The sequence below is a fragment of the Parasteatoda tepidariorum genome, chromosome X2 (assembly GCF_043381705.1).
Source record: "Parasteatoda tepidariorum isolate YZ-2023 chromosome X2, CAS_Ptep_4.0, whole genome shotgun sequence".
In the NCBI taxonomy this organism is placed as follows: Eukaryota; Metazoa; Arthropoda; class Arachnida; order Araneae; family Theridiidae; genus Parasteatoda; species Parasteatoda tepidariorum.
Genome location: NC_092215.1, coordinates 48,069,059 through 48,084,292, shown reverse-complemented (window position 1 = coordinate 48,084,292; position 15,234 = coordinate 48,069,059). Strand labels below are relative to the sequence as shown.

At 26.6% G+C, this 15,234-nt stretch overlaps 1 protein-coding gene across 1 annotated transcript in view; it reads right to left on the bottom strand.

Moving 5' to 3' along the window:
• The window catches only part of LOC107449511 (Equilibrative nucleoside transporter 2), a 73,514-nt gene that overhangs the window by 16,302 nt on the left and 41,978 nt on the right, over positions 1 to 15,234 (bottom strand). Inside the window, exons 5-8 of the mRNA XM_016065042.4 lie at positions 13,237 to 13,376; positions 10,230 to 10,327; positions 9,671 to 9,721; positions 8,393 to 8,478 (exon numbers count right to left, since the gene is read on the bottom strand). Coding sequence (XP_015920528.1) covers positions 8,393 to 8,478; positions 9,671 to 9,721; positions 10,230 to 10,327; positions 13,237 to 13,376 — 375 coding nt within the window. The remainder of the gene's footprint in view (positions 1 to 8,392; positions 8,479 to 9,670; positions 9,722 to 10,229; positions 10,328 to 13,236; positions 13,377 to 15,234) is intronic.

Genomic DNA, 15,234 nt, shown 5'->3' with positions numbered 1-15,234 from the left:
TATTATGACAGCTGAACTAAAAAGAAAATTTTCTAATTTTTGATAAGTTCAGTTTAAACTGTGAAATTGCTTAAGGACTGAAAAGCATAAAAACTTTGATATGTTTAAATACTTCAATGAAAAGAAATAAAGAGAGACCTAGATGTTTCAAGTTTTTAATTTAATGAAACTGTCATGACACTTGAGATAAAGGTTATATTTCACATTTAACATAGAAACCAAAAATGACATTTAATAGTTTTGAATGTTATTTTTCTTTGTTATTTTGTTTGCCTGTGGAATATTTTTTTGATAAAAATTTCATTGATTACAAAAGAAAGATTAATGAAGTTATTTATTGATGGAATGTAAGCGCATGCTGTATTTATTGATTGTTAGTGATATGCTTATTTGAACACAAGCATTACATTTAATGAGCATTTCTACATCTTTATTAATGTTTGAAATTTAATGCAACAAATATTTAAAATTTATTATCTTTTTTCATTAATTTCAAAGGTAAAAAATATAATAAAATGTTGATAATTTTTTAACATATTGTAAAACACATACAGATTTCATACATTAAAAAATACAAATAAATAAACCATGTGCTATAAAAAGATATATGCTTTTCATTTCATGAATGTATACAATGTTTCTCGAAATTTCACTCATTAATTTTAAAGCAAATTATATGTTTATAATTTAAGCTAATCACATAACCTATTGTGCAATACATTTTACAAAGAATCATTTTAGTAATTTCATCACTATGCAATTCATTATACATTTAGAAGGCAGAAAAATTGCTAAAGTAGTTATAACTATTTTTATTATTAATTACTTTGGTAATAATTCTGCTATATTTTTTCAGTATATACTATATTTTTTACTTATATTTAGCATACATAAGTATGCACGTATAATGTATTTGAAAAATCTACTTTCTGTACTGAAACAAAGGTCTTTTCATAAGTAAATAAAAATACCATGTGGACTGATTTTATGTATACATAAAAATGAAAATCTTTGGTAACAGAGAGGACACTTTTCTTAAATAACACCAAACAATATGCAGCAGGAAATTTTTTGAAAAATTATTATAAAATAAATGTCATAAAATGCATAAACATTTTGAAGTTATTTTACAAACATTGAAAATGGGTAAAATATAAAAAATATTGACTTTGTTGTTTTGGACAGCCTATTGTTTTGAATTTATCAATATTAAAACTTTATAGAAAATTAAGAGTTTAAAATTTTTTTATAATAATTAACTTTTATTGCATGTATTTTGGGAAATAAAAAACATTTAACAGGCTATTTAATACTATACTAAAAAATATTTTTTTATCTAACATTAATAGCGTCTTAAATTTAAAATCCACTCAAATAGAATACTTATTTAAAAATTTTTTTGATTCCAAAATCATATAAGCATTGAAAAAGTTTATGGTCTGATACAATCACAAGTTTAATAACCAAGCTTAAATGTTATTGATATATTAATTTAGAATTTTGTGGTTATATACTTACTCGCCTTTATATATTCTTATTTGCTTTGATGAGTTAAAATAGCTAGATTAATTTTTAACTTGACAAATAAACTTCTTGATAATTCTCACTTCCTATGCACACTTTTGGCCACAATCAGATTAAAATGTTGTGTCTGATTTCGTAACTTAAAATACTGTCTGCACTAATTAATTAGCATATTTGAGATTACCTTTTTAAACCATTAAGATTGAGTCCTGGAGCATAAAGATTTGATCATTAGATCAAAAATTATTCAGGATGTCTTTATTTTGTGCTCAGCACAAGACTATTCTAACTTTCTATACATTTGTTTTTTAAATTAGAACTAGCAGAATTAGTAAAATTATGGCATTTGGTCAAAACAAGTGAATAATTTTTTTTTATCATTTTGAAGAACATTAAATTATAGCCTAACACACTTACTTGTTTAAAAGTATGTGAGTTTTTTTCACTTTTCTCATATTTTACAACATTTCTAGCTAATTATAAGATATTGAACATTATTAAGGTTAGTTTAAAACAAATTAAATGACGACTATGATTATTTATAAAATATGTTTCTTTTCAGAGTTATTTAAAGCTTTTTTTTATGGGATAACTACCAGTTTTCAAGGATCTTCCAAGACTTTAAAAATCAATTGGCATTGCTATTCATCAGAAATAAGTTTTAAATTAAAATCAGTGCTAATTTCAGTCATATACTACTCTTAACCCTCTCAATGTATAATTTTTTATCAAAATATGTCTAAAAGTTGCATATTATTTATTACATACTTGAATTTAGATATATTTCATATATTTTAGAATAAAAATATACAAATACTATTTTTTTAAAAAAAGCTTTTTTTCAATATGAAAGTAGATTATTAAAAAAGGTTGTCGGTAAATTGAAATTAAAGAAAGATATGAAAGCAAAATTTTAAGAACTAATCTTGGTTACATTATGATTTATTTTATGAGATACAAAGATGAAATGTATATACAAATAAAAATATGCAAAATATTTATAAAACATAATTTAAAAAAAATTTTACAGTTTTTTTAGCAACAAACAGCAAGCACAGTTTGAAAAAGAGTGTAAAAAGGCAGCAAAAGAGGCTTCTACATTTCGTAGAAATATGGGTAAGTAACTCCATCTACTAACCCAAAATAAACATCATGAAATAGTTGAACCATGAATAAGAGTAGAGCCAGTTGCACAGTAAAAAAGCCGAAAAATGCATCACTGCAGAAATCTGCAGAAATCGCAGGTTGAGCAAATTTTGTTACTTCTGCTTGGTGGATGTAGAGACTTCTATGTAGTGAGATGCAACAAGACGATATGGCAACAATCCATAAATTTTGTTTGAATAAAATTACTGTGATTATTTACAAATGATTATATTAGTAGTTAAACAAAAACATGCCACAGCATATAATATACTAGGAAATTATATCATGATTACACAAGCAATAAGACCAAGAACATCCTAGCTTTTTATACAAATGTTGTGGCATCACAGACAGTGAGCATTTTTGGCCTTTAACATGAACAAACAAGTGAGAAGTTTAGTTGTAACCTTCCTTCCACATGATTAAAATCTAATAAATTATTAATGGTGCATGTTACTTTTCCAGAAAAATGTTACAATCACGAATTTTAATTTTATAACGCAATAATTTAGCTAAATGTAATATGAGTGAAGGTGTGACTGATTAATCAAAGTTATAAAGATTTCCATCAACTTCCATGTTGCCCATGTAAGATACATAGAAAGAGGGTTAATGTGTGGAAAGACCTTTTGCTCTTAAGAACTAAAACACTAGCAGGAAAAAAGTTGGCCTGAAAAAAATTTCTTGAGAAGGTCAAGGCCCACCCAGGGCTGCTGAGCCATTGATGATGATAATGAGTGGAAAACAACAATTAGTTTATTTTCAAACTACATTCAATTGATGAAAAATATTAAAGTTAACATAAATCAAGCTCTAGAGTTTTAATTACAAATATTATTACATAACTGAAGTAATTATAAAGTAGGTACAGTAAATGGTGGTTCAAAATCGAAAAATCTCTTAACTAATATATTTATTACACTTACCAAATTTAGATAAAAGCTACTAGTCAAAATTAGTTTATCTCCCAAAAAACATGCAGTGTTGCTAACATTTGAAAAACAAGAACATTTACAAAATTTAAAAAAGCAGTTCCTCTATTGAAATCACTTTTTAAACTGATGCAAAATAAAATAAAACTTTACAGCAGAAGCACATTTGAACAGAATGGATAACAAATACGTATGAAAAGGAAAAAAAAGAATGTTTCATTATGTTAAAAATGATAGTTTTCAAATCCTTTGTTTTTGGACATTTCTTTTCCTTCAATGCTTTTAATTTTTTTCAGATCAAATGTTAAAATTATTATTTTGAAGAAATATATTAAAATTTACAAAGCAAATTTCACATTCAGTGGAGTTTTAAAATTTTGCTGAGAAACTCTGCTCAATAGGGAGAAGTTCACAATGTTAATTTAAAATTGCCTGAACATAAATAGTTATAATCGAATTTTAAAGATGTGGGAATATAAATCATACCAGTTGATTTTTAAATAGAGTGGATTTCAGTTGTAATGTGTAAATTCTAAATTTTGTGAATACTCTTAGCAAAGTGTAATTTTTAATTCACATACTTAGAAGTTTCATATTAATGTAATGAATTATGATATTGAATATTAAAAGCAAATGAATACAAATCACGATATTGCATTTTTAAATAGTGAGAACACAAATCGTGATTATTTAACCTCATGAGTTTAAGACTTTAGATTTTTAAATAGCTGGGATTCCAATCACAACAATCGATCTTTTAATACCCGAGGATATACTTTAAAATTTTATTAAAGTATCAACAAAATTTAAGAATTTTTGCAAGTGTATCTGCGAAGGGCCTACATGTGCGCATATATATTATCTAACTTGGGTGGATGGGGTTTGCTTATTTGGTATTGAACGCTGGTCAACATTCATATGAAACTATGGGTCGGAACTTAATCAAATCTGAGAGCTTGTTCAGTATTTTTAAGAAGAGAAATGAACAGCTAAAAGAAAAAAGTGTAATCCAAAGCTTTAAAAATCTCATTTCCTTAAACCTTTTTTTTTAAAAGGTAACTAATTCCAAAACTAAAACATACTATCAAAGAATTAAATAATTACCTCCAAATTTAATGACTCTTTTCATGACTGATTAAAATAGTCACTAAAAGATTCACTATGATCTGAAAATAGAAAGCAATATGCTGTTACTTCATATTTTTAGATAATGAAGACTGTTAATAAAAACTAGGAAATTTTATTTTCACTAGAAGCTATACAAAATTAAGAGCATTGAGGGAGAAATTTTTTTTTCTTTCACAAAAAGGAAGTTCATCACTCAGAAGAGAGGCACCCCTCCTCTTTTCCTAGAACAGCAATGAACTTTGAAATCCTCACTGTTACAAAAACCATATGAAAATAAAAAGGAAAAAAATTAACACAATAAAACAAAGGAAAGAAAATAGCCCATAAGGAAATAAAAATAACACACAATATTGAGTCTATAAAAGAACAGTCACAGATCATTTTAGGTGCAAAATGATAGTTCATTTTTAGCTTAAATAAAATTACAATACAATAAATGAACTTACAATATTTTATAGAATAGGAACCAGAGTAAGATCCTCACAGCAGTAAGAAACTTTTATATCAGGCACATAGCCTATTTTGAAGTATGACATTTTTTAAAGGGTCACACAGATTTTTTTTTTAAAAATAACTTTTTTATTTAAGGATGTACTACTTTAGTTGTTATGATTATGTTTAAAACATATCAAAATGTTGAAAGAGTGTAAAATGAAATAACCCTTAAGATAAGAAAAACAAAAATCCATAATTGTCCAGAGAATACTGAACACTTAGTAATACTGAAGATTCATTTCCATAAAACACATCAATAATTACTACCCGTGGCCATGCAATGCCTTAAAAATTGTCATTAGCTCTTAACATTTAGCCAATGGAGAAAAGTTACAGTGATATCACAAATACAAAAGCCAATAGCTTAAAGGTGGGAAGTATTCCCCTCAAACACTATTGGCAAAAAGAAAGAAATTCAGTAAAAAATTGAAATCTCATGGCAGAAATGACTCCGTTGCAGAAAAGTGTAACAAAATATCTACCTTGCAAAGTCAAAGAGGTTTGAGACAGCTTTATGTATCCTTTTTGAAAGTAAAATGAGGCCAGTTTCCTTATAAAATTTCACATTTGTCAAGGGATACAAGATATATAGTTTTGCTTTTGAGTCAAAGGGCCAGGATGTGACTTGATTTAACGGTTAAAATGGAGGGATGAAACTTATGGCAAAACAGAGTTTCCTTTTGGCAGAAGTTAGAGGGTGTTTTTGCTTGATAATAGATGAGAAAATGCCTATTTTGCTAGTGAAGCCTGACTTTTCCATCTTATATATTATTTGTATTTCTTCTGGACAGAGAAGCAGGTGTTCTTGGGCAAGTAAAAAGAAGTCAGAAGATGAGAGGGATCTTGAGAATCTTTCGGCTTTACAAAAGATGTTTAAGAGTACAGTAAATATAAAAACAGGGAAGGATTCCTTAGCAATTAAAACACTACATAACTTAAAGAAGAGCAATATACAAAGTGAATAATAAGGAAAATATATATTGCACCTTTTAAACATAATATAAAATGGATAATAAAGAAAGATACATATTGCACAATTGAAACATGTATATTAAGCATCAATATGTTCATTAGTTAATAAAATATGTATATTGAATGATAAAATGAGAAAATTCAACTATTTTGTTGTACATAAATCATTCCTAAGACAAAATTACACATATGTAGGTTAAGGAAATAATTACCTTGGTAATTAATCAAAAATTATAATAAGCAAGCACCTATAAATTGGATTAGACCCAAAGTAATGAAAATCCCATTGTGAATGCTAGAACAAGATTCACTTAAGTTATGCAGACACCCGTGAAAGATACAGGTTATAAGCAGTACACGGAGTAAAATTTTGATGAACTTTTGCTAGCATTGTTCTTTTACAATAACTAAAGTGAAGAACAATGTTTATTCTGATGTTACAATGTCAGTGGAAAAGGTTAAGATAAATTAAATAGCTTGATCTAATGATGAAACACAAAGAACTAATGCATAATGTTGTTGTTCACTATTTCAGCAAATTGTATACTTGGAGGATACTTGCAGGTATTAATGAGAGTAGAGAGGTACAAGGTTTTACTATAGTAAAAAAGGGTAATAAATTGTACATCGTCAAACCACCTGAGTTTGACTAAAACACAACAAAATTATACAAAAAAATATCCCATTTCACAAAAAATCCCTAATAATTTAAAAAAATGTAAAACTTTTCAAATTAATGAAAAAAATTCACAGATTCTTTGAATAAAATTTTTTAAGTAATTCTTTTACCTCTTATAATTAGTGACTCAGACTGAGTGACTAATACAGCATTCCTTAAAAACATTGAATAAAAATGTTTTTGAAAAATTTTTTGGTCCAAACAATGAACAGAATTAAATTTGGGTTTTTGCTAAGGGGCTAAATATTCTCTCACGTGTCAAATCGCTGTAATGAATGATAGTTTATAACACCAGCATTAACTTGACCAATAACTGCAGGCATCAGTTTCCTGTGACTAACTTCACATTATTTTATATTCATCCCATCAAAAGACTGGAAAAATTGGGAAGCTAGTTGTTTTAACATGAATTAAGATATTAACTCGTAAAAAAATAAATATTAAAAGAATTGTTTAAAAAAAAAGAAAATACATGCTTCATTAATAAGAGTTATACTTTTTTTTAGCTTTATTAAACATTTAATTTTTTTTATTTTTAAAAAAAAGGTTTTAAAAAGGAATTAAGGAGAAACTAAAACACACAGGGATTACAAACTCTCTTATCTGCGAGAGAGTATTGAGGATATGTGAAAATTATGATTGGGTCCTCCAATCCATATGTTATTTAGAGAAAAAAACTGAAAAAATGATTTGTTGGACTGAGGTCCCAAGGTTGGACACAAAAATCAGAATCTGACCTAAGTCTAAGACTTGGCAACTCAAGTCTATGAGTTAAAATAATGTCTTAATCAATTTTGAGGTGATGAGTTAGGTGTCCCAAAGTTACCCCACAAAAGGAAATGAGTTTGCAGCATTAAAAATTTTCTAACCATTTCAAATAGTTTTATTTACTACATTAAAAAAGTGTTGTGCATATATATGTATAGTACTCCGAGATTGACATCGCTTTTTTAATGTAATATTAATTAAAACAATAAAAAATTCAGAAAGTGTTTTAAAGAAACTCCACTTCATACTATTAATTAAAATAAAAAGATATTGGATAGAAATTCCAAATCTTTCAATTCTTCAAATCTATTCTTTTAAAAGATGTATTTGATGCATTTGTAGAAAATGGGATGTTCTGAACACATACAAAAATCAGGATTGTCAGGGCAAAAAGCTAAACATGATGACAAAGTATATTTACCAAGAATATCAAGATAACCACAATCCCTGTTATTACTTTGTTGACATTCAAACATACTTAAATGCTTATGTTTTATGAAGATCTGTTATTATTAAATTCTATTGATCCTTTCAGAATATTAGATGAATTTTTAAAATTTAGGTTTGTCTTATAAAAAAACTTATATTTACATTTCAGTGTAATTTTGAAAAGTACAATTTAATTTTGCAGACAATCAATGTTTTTAAATGTGTAAAGAACAAACAGAACGTTTGAAAAGATGCAAGATTACAGATATACATAAACCAACAAGAGTTTGAAGAAAAGTATAGTGAAATATATACTTACTGAACCCAAAACAATAGCCATTGAGTACTTCATAGGTAACTTAGCTGCTAAACCATACAAACTATTTTGGTAAATTCCATTGGCCACTACAATAATACAGAAATTTTTTAGCAGAACTAATTTCAACAGTTAATTTTAAAAAATGTACATAAATATTGAAAAACTCAAAACAGATATTCATAAATGTGTTTGTATGTAAATTACTATTGTGTTTGTATGCAAAATATACATTAAGTGTAATAACAGCTATTCATTAAGTGTAATAACAGCTATACAATCTTTAACAGCTACCCAGATAATTGCTGACCTAGGTATATAACAGCCAGATTACTTATGACCATACATAATTATTACCCATGAACAGTAACAAAAATACATAGTTCTGTCATATTAATGAAACCACCTCTCAAAAGTAAAATGACCACCTTTTGCACAGAAGTTTTCTGTTGTCTGAAATTAAAAGGTCATTTTTTAATGTTGGCTTTATTTGTTTACTGACTTAATTATCACAAAAAAAGAGAGATTTGCTATAATGGTTTTCAGTAAAAAATGCTTGGCAGAATGTTATGTTTCTAAGTTAGCATTATGAAAAATAACTTTTACCAAAAAAAAAAAGTAAAAATTGTACTAGAAGAGAGATATGAGGATCTGGTACAAGAATAACGATTTTATTCAATAACATATGTACAAAATTAATAATATGAAATTATTTGAAAATCGAGATACTAAAAAAAAACCTCATTTGTTGAGAAATTATGTTTGTTCATAATGTCATAAACCATTCACAATTTTAAAAATTGTTAGACGTATTCCTGATCAAAACAAATTTATTTGTGGTGCATGGTATCCATAAACATTGACATGATTTTCCAACTGAAAAAATAAATAAATCTGGTGTATATAACAAGTGAAGGCCAAAATCTTTATCAATTACATTTTAATGTATAAGTAGCAAAAAAAAAAAAAAAAAATTCAAAACTAAATAAAGTTTCCTTTTTGTTTTGCTACTATTATTTATAAAATACAAATAGACTTTAGAATATTACAACAAGTTGTGAAGAATAAACCCTCAGAAAAACTAAAAATTACTCAACATTTATTTTATTTATCTATATTGTGTTGAAATGTTGGTAAAGTAAAATTGAACAATTTATGGTTTTATCAGAGATGTGGAAATTATTTAAGACAGGCACAAAATAATACTGATAATTTTATTCTAGAATGGGAATGAACTCTCTTCATTCACAAAATTTATTTATGTTAAAAATAAAAACTTACTATTAATAACAACAACTGATGCCATCGTTGTATAAAAGAAGACACCAGCCCCTAAGTAAAAGAAGTATTGAAAGTATATTTTTTTAATAAAGGGACACATTTAAATTATAAATAATAAGCAAGATAACAAAACATTTTATTAAAATATAATTAGATATCCATAGATCAAAATAAAATTGTAATTAGTCAAGAGATAGAAAAGAGATAGCTTAAGAAAATATTGTCATAAACATAAAATTTCCATAGTGGCAAGCATTTCAAAATAAAAATAATGATTTTTATAGAAATGAAAAAAGTTTATTTTCCTGAATTTTAAGTAATTTTTTTACATAGACTTTAAGCAAAAAATAGTATTTTTAAAAAGCAATAAAACTTATACAGATTAAATTATGTTTAGAAAAATATTATTCTTTTATGAAATTTTTTTTAAACCTTTAGCTATAAAAAAAAAATTTTTGGACAAAAATGAAGAAAATATATTTTTTAAGAGAGATATAAAAAGATTATGTAATCTTCTAATAGTTAAGGAGACTTTAGATAATAATAATTATATACTCACATGTGGAAGAATCAACCATAGCAAGGAATATTGTAGCAATAAAAATAACAATTTCAATAAGAATGCTGCCTATTATTCTGAACGTTAAAGATCCACCACTGAAAGCATTGAAAAAAATTTGACTTATTACAGGTAGTTAAAGTGAACATACTCTCTAGACTTTTGTAAAAAATGCATGTATAGTTTTAAAAATAAAAAGCTAAAGTAGGTACTTTCAAACACAGTCATTGCAATTTTGTACAAAATGCCAAAAGCCATTTTTCTTTCAGAGTTGTAGCTTTTAAATTTTTAATAAATGCACGATGACACAGAGTACCATAAAATAGTATTATTATTTGATAGATAACTTAATGTTTCCATAAATAACAACCAATCACTTCTACAGTATATTTAAAAAACATCTCATTGCTAAAGTTCCTATCAGCAATCCAAATTTAGTAGTCCAAAACGGCCATCTAAGTTTTTGTTTAGTGATTTAAAAATAATACTTAGTAGACAAATACCAAGTAACATAAAGCATCCATAAAATATCTTAATAATATAAGAGAGAGATTTGAAATTTTTAAGACTTTTCTTATTTCAGACTTTTTTCTTTATATTTGCTACTAAAACTAATTCAAATGGTATTGAAACATCCACTAACATGAATTAAATGGAGACAAAGATATCCTTTAAAAAATAATAAAAATAAATTTATAAATTAAAAGAAGTAAACATATAACACTACATTTCAAAAAATGCTGATTAAAAAGTTGTATTAGTGAGATTTTGTCAGAGAAATGTATAAATTCTGATTGAGCAAGAATCTTTACGTTTGAGCAAGGCTTTACATTTCAAAAGATGCAAATAAGTTACAAATTTATGGCTACATTGTTTGACATAGGATGTTCAAAAACACTATTTTCCATTTGTAATTTATTGTCAGTCCCTCAAACTTCTGATTGCTTTAAAGTTTATAAATAAGTAAGAGAAATCACATGGTCTTAAAATCTTGAAGCATTTCTTAAGAAATATGTATTAGTAAAGAAGTGTTTCTATTATTTTGTCTACCCCCTGTATTTATTAAATATATATGTGTGTGTGTGTGTGCAAGAAAAGAATGTATCTCTTGTTAGCTTTGGAAATTATCACCAGATTTCGAACTTCAAAAAGTAACTAATATAAAATTTTTTGCTTTAGTTCTTTATCAAATTAATGCTAAATCAATTGCTAATTGCATTTTAATTTTTACTAAACATAAATTATTAACTTTTTATGTAAATCTTTTGAAAACGAAATTAACATTTTAAATTAGGACCCACACAGGCATGAAAATGGACAAAAATAAAAAAAAGCTGAACTTTTACAATGCAGGCCACTGGGAGGAGAGGGCGGGGAAGGGGTGCTCTATAAGATACTGAGATTTATAAAAGCAACTTTTAACTATGCTAGGAGATTTTTATTTAATATTTAAAGTGGCAGAAGCATTTACACAGTTAACTTTAAATTTTCCTTAAATATAATTTTAAAATTGTGACCACTACTATATTAAAAAAAATTAAGCAATTATAGGAAGGCACAGCTATTAAATTACTTACTAAAGAAAAATATACCACATCGTTACAGTAACTAGTAATTCAAGAGAAAACTTACTTCTACTTCTTTCAAGAATCGCGATATTGGATTTTAAAATCGAGTGAATATGAATCACGATATTGCATTTTAAAATCGCGTGAATATGAATCGCGATTTTGAATTTCAAAATCGTGTGAATATGAATCGCGATTTTGGATTTTAAAATCGCGTGAATATGAATCACGATTTTGAATTTTAAAATCACGTGAATAAGAATAGCGCTGTTGGATTTTAAAAACGCGAAAATACAAATAGCGATATTGAATTTTTAAATTGCGTAAATAAGAATCACGATGAATAATTTTTAGATCACGTGAATACGAATCGCAATGAGTAATTTTTAAATAGCGTACAAATAAGAAAAACAATATCTGATATTACAACAACTGCGTGATAACGAATCGCAATATTGGATTTAAAAATGCGAGAATACGAATCGCGATGTTGGATTTTAAACTCACGAGAATACAAATCGCGATATTGGGTTTTAAAAACGCTTAAATACAAATCGCGATGTTGGATTTATAAATTGAGTGAATAGGAATTGCTAGTACGGCATTCAAATCGCAACACGCAACTTTTAAATCAGTTAAATACGAAAATCGATGTTTGATATTAAAATCGTCTGATTAAAAATCGCGATTTTAGCAGATTCCGGCGCAGTTCCTAATATTTAAAATTCCGAAAATCAGCCAAACAAAAGAAATCAAATATCGGCGGTCGGAAACGAAACGCTTAGACTCCTTTCCACTCTATAGCGGAAGTCGCGGTAATCCGACTATTGTTCGGGAGGCTTGGGTTCTCTAATTGGACTCCCCAAAAATTTTAGTTTTTGGAAGATGGTCCGAAATTTTTAAAATTGGGAGATAAAAGCGGATTTCCGCTTTTTCGCGGAAGTCTTTCATCCCTGGCCACATAAAGCAAATAAAAAATCCAGAAATTTTTAAGTCCTGGATCGCAAAAAACCGTACTATCCAAAATCTAGCCGAATCCCTGATATGGCATTGCAACATTGATCGTGCATGCATGTATGTTCGTTGTACATAGTAATGCATTAACAAATTAGTACAAATCCTTACAAGGTTTTTCTCCAGTTTAAGAAAGTAATTATGTATCTAATCCTCAGACACCAACATTTTAAAAAAATGATCAGCATCTACCATGTTGCAAGTGATTTCTTCGACCCCAAAAAGCTCTGAATACACTTATTTATTATATGTCTCGAAAGTTGCATTATTTTTTTTAAATTTAAATTCATGTTTCAAGTACTGAATGATTATAATTAAAATGAATAAAAGAAAATATTACAATTAACCATGTTAGACGTTGTAATATTCTCATTTGAATTTGAAGTAGGAAAAAACATTTCTAAAAAAAAGTACATGATACTGACCTGAACTGAACAAAAATATTTAATGCATTGCACATGACATTAGGAACTTGGGATGCAACTCCAAGATATGACAAAAAGTGTTCTCTGTATTCTTCTGTAGAAGCTGTATCATTAACTTTTAATTTGAAGTCTACAAAATACTGAAAAAAATATTTAAATAAGAATTACAAATGTAAGCTTCAAAAGAAAATTTTTGCTTAGAAATTACAAAAAAATAAATAAAAAACTATGACAGAAAAATCATAGAGTAATATCCAACTTGCACGGTAGTCAAGAAAATTCTTCTTAGCGGTAGTATTTTTCATATACAAATCTTAATTTGAAAAATTAAATCTAAAATTGTTTCACATACCATGATAAATCAATAATTTAAACATGAGAATTTCAGATCTAGTTAGTCAAGTATGATTTTAAATGTAGCTACAATCTTAAAACCTTACCACTTAGTAAAACCTTCCTCAACCTCACAAACACACACAAGCAGCTATGCATATGCATTAAATGCAAACCATTATAATTACCACGGCTCGGATGTTGAAAGACCTAAAAATTCTTAAAAAAAGGCGGGGAGGCCTCTTAAAACCATAAAAATGACCAAAAAGTTAAAAATAATGCTTTCTTTTCCCTATTCGGCCACAATGCCATAATGATTCAAGCAAAATTTGATTTGAAATTGCAAAAACTAGGATTAAATGCAGATGAAAAATAGAAAAAAAAGGGGCCATTATTTCCAGTTTGAGTCAATTGTAGAACGATGCTCTCTTTCCAAAGCTCATGCAGATTGTTTTATTTCAGGTATGTTTGGGTATGAATGGATATGTTTGGGTATATGTACAGGATGATTTCATAATTTTGATTATATTGTTCTACTATTGTGTGTTTCATTCTATTTCTGAAACGGTATTTATTTTATACTGAAATTTTCGATAAAAGTTTCAAAAATGGAGTGCTTTTAAACTTATATTCATGCTCATATTGTGGATAATTTATAATACAATGATTTGGTTATTACAATGATTTTAGTATTTATATTTCTATTTACAGATATTATTTAATAGCTAACAATATTATTTAGTTTTAAATAGAGATAATAATTTTAAAATATAATTTTTTAATATTTTTTTTTTCCTCTTGATTCAGTAAAATGAGTACTATAATCAATATAAAAACCCAGAAAAACACATACAGAAACATTTTAAGTTATTTTATGGTAATTCCAGCTCATATTGCAAAGCATTAAAAAACAATTAGATTTGAAAATCGTTAATTAAATTTATTTATTTCAAACAACTTCAAGTCAGTTTCTGGAAAATATTTTTAAATATATTATGAAGAAAAACGTACCAAATGTTTTTGGACTTTTTTTTTGTATAAAAATTAAAATTAAAAAATTATTTTTAAAATTTCTACAAGAAAACATACATTTTTATTTAAATACTTATAATCCATTCCCTCTGAAAATAATTTTTTTCTAAAAAATCTATATATTAAAAAATTATTTCATATAATAAAGTATTTATTTATTTTTCTCTAAAGATGCATGAGGAAATTTTTTAAATAAAAATTCTTAAATAGTCTTATTGAGAAAACTTTTCTTTCAGGGATCAGTAAACAGATTTTTTTCTTATTAATGCAGAAATGTTTCCTTTTTAGATATTTATCCACAAATGAATTTGCAAAATTACCAAATTTATTTCTCAGAAATCTGTCTAATTTTGATATTACATATAAAATCTAACTACATGGTTATCTAGTCTCTCTTGAAACTATTTATGCTTCGTGAACGAGAAAATTAAATTAAGTCATATTCATCAAATCGAAAATCAAATTATTAAGAATAATGTTGGTTACCTCAAGTTTCTAAAAGTGAATATAGGTCTTATTAAAAGTCTAAAAACACATATCACAGGGATGAGAGTAGTCAGAAAGTAAAAAAGAGGAAATCCAAGAATAATGAATTTACATTATATATATATATTGCTAATTGCATTTTAATTT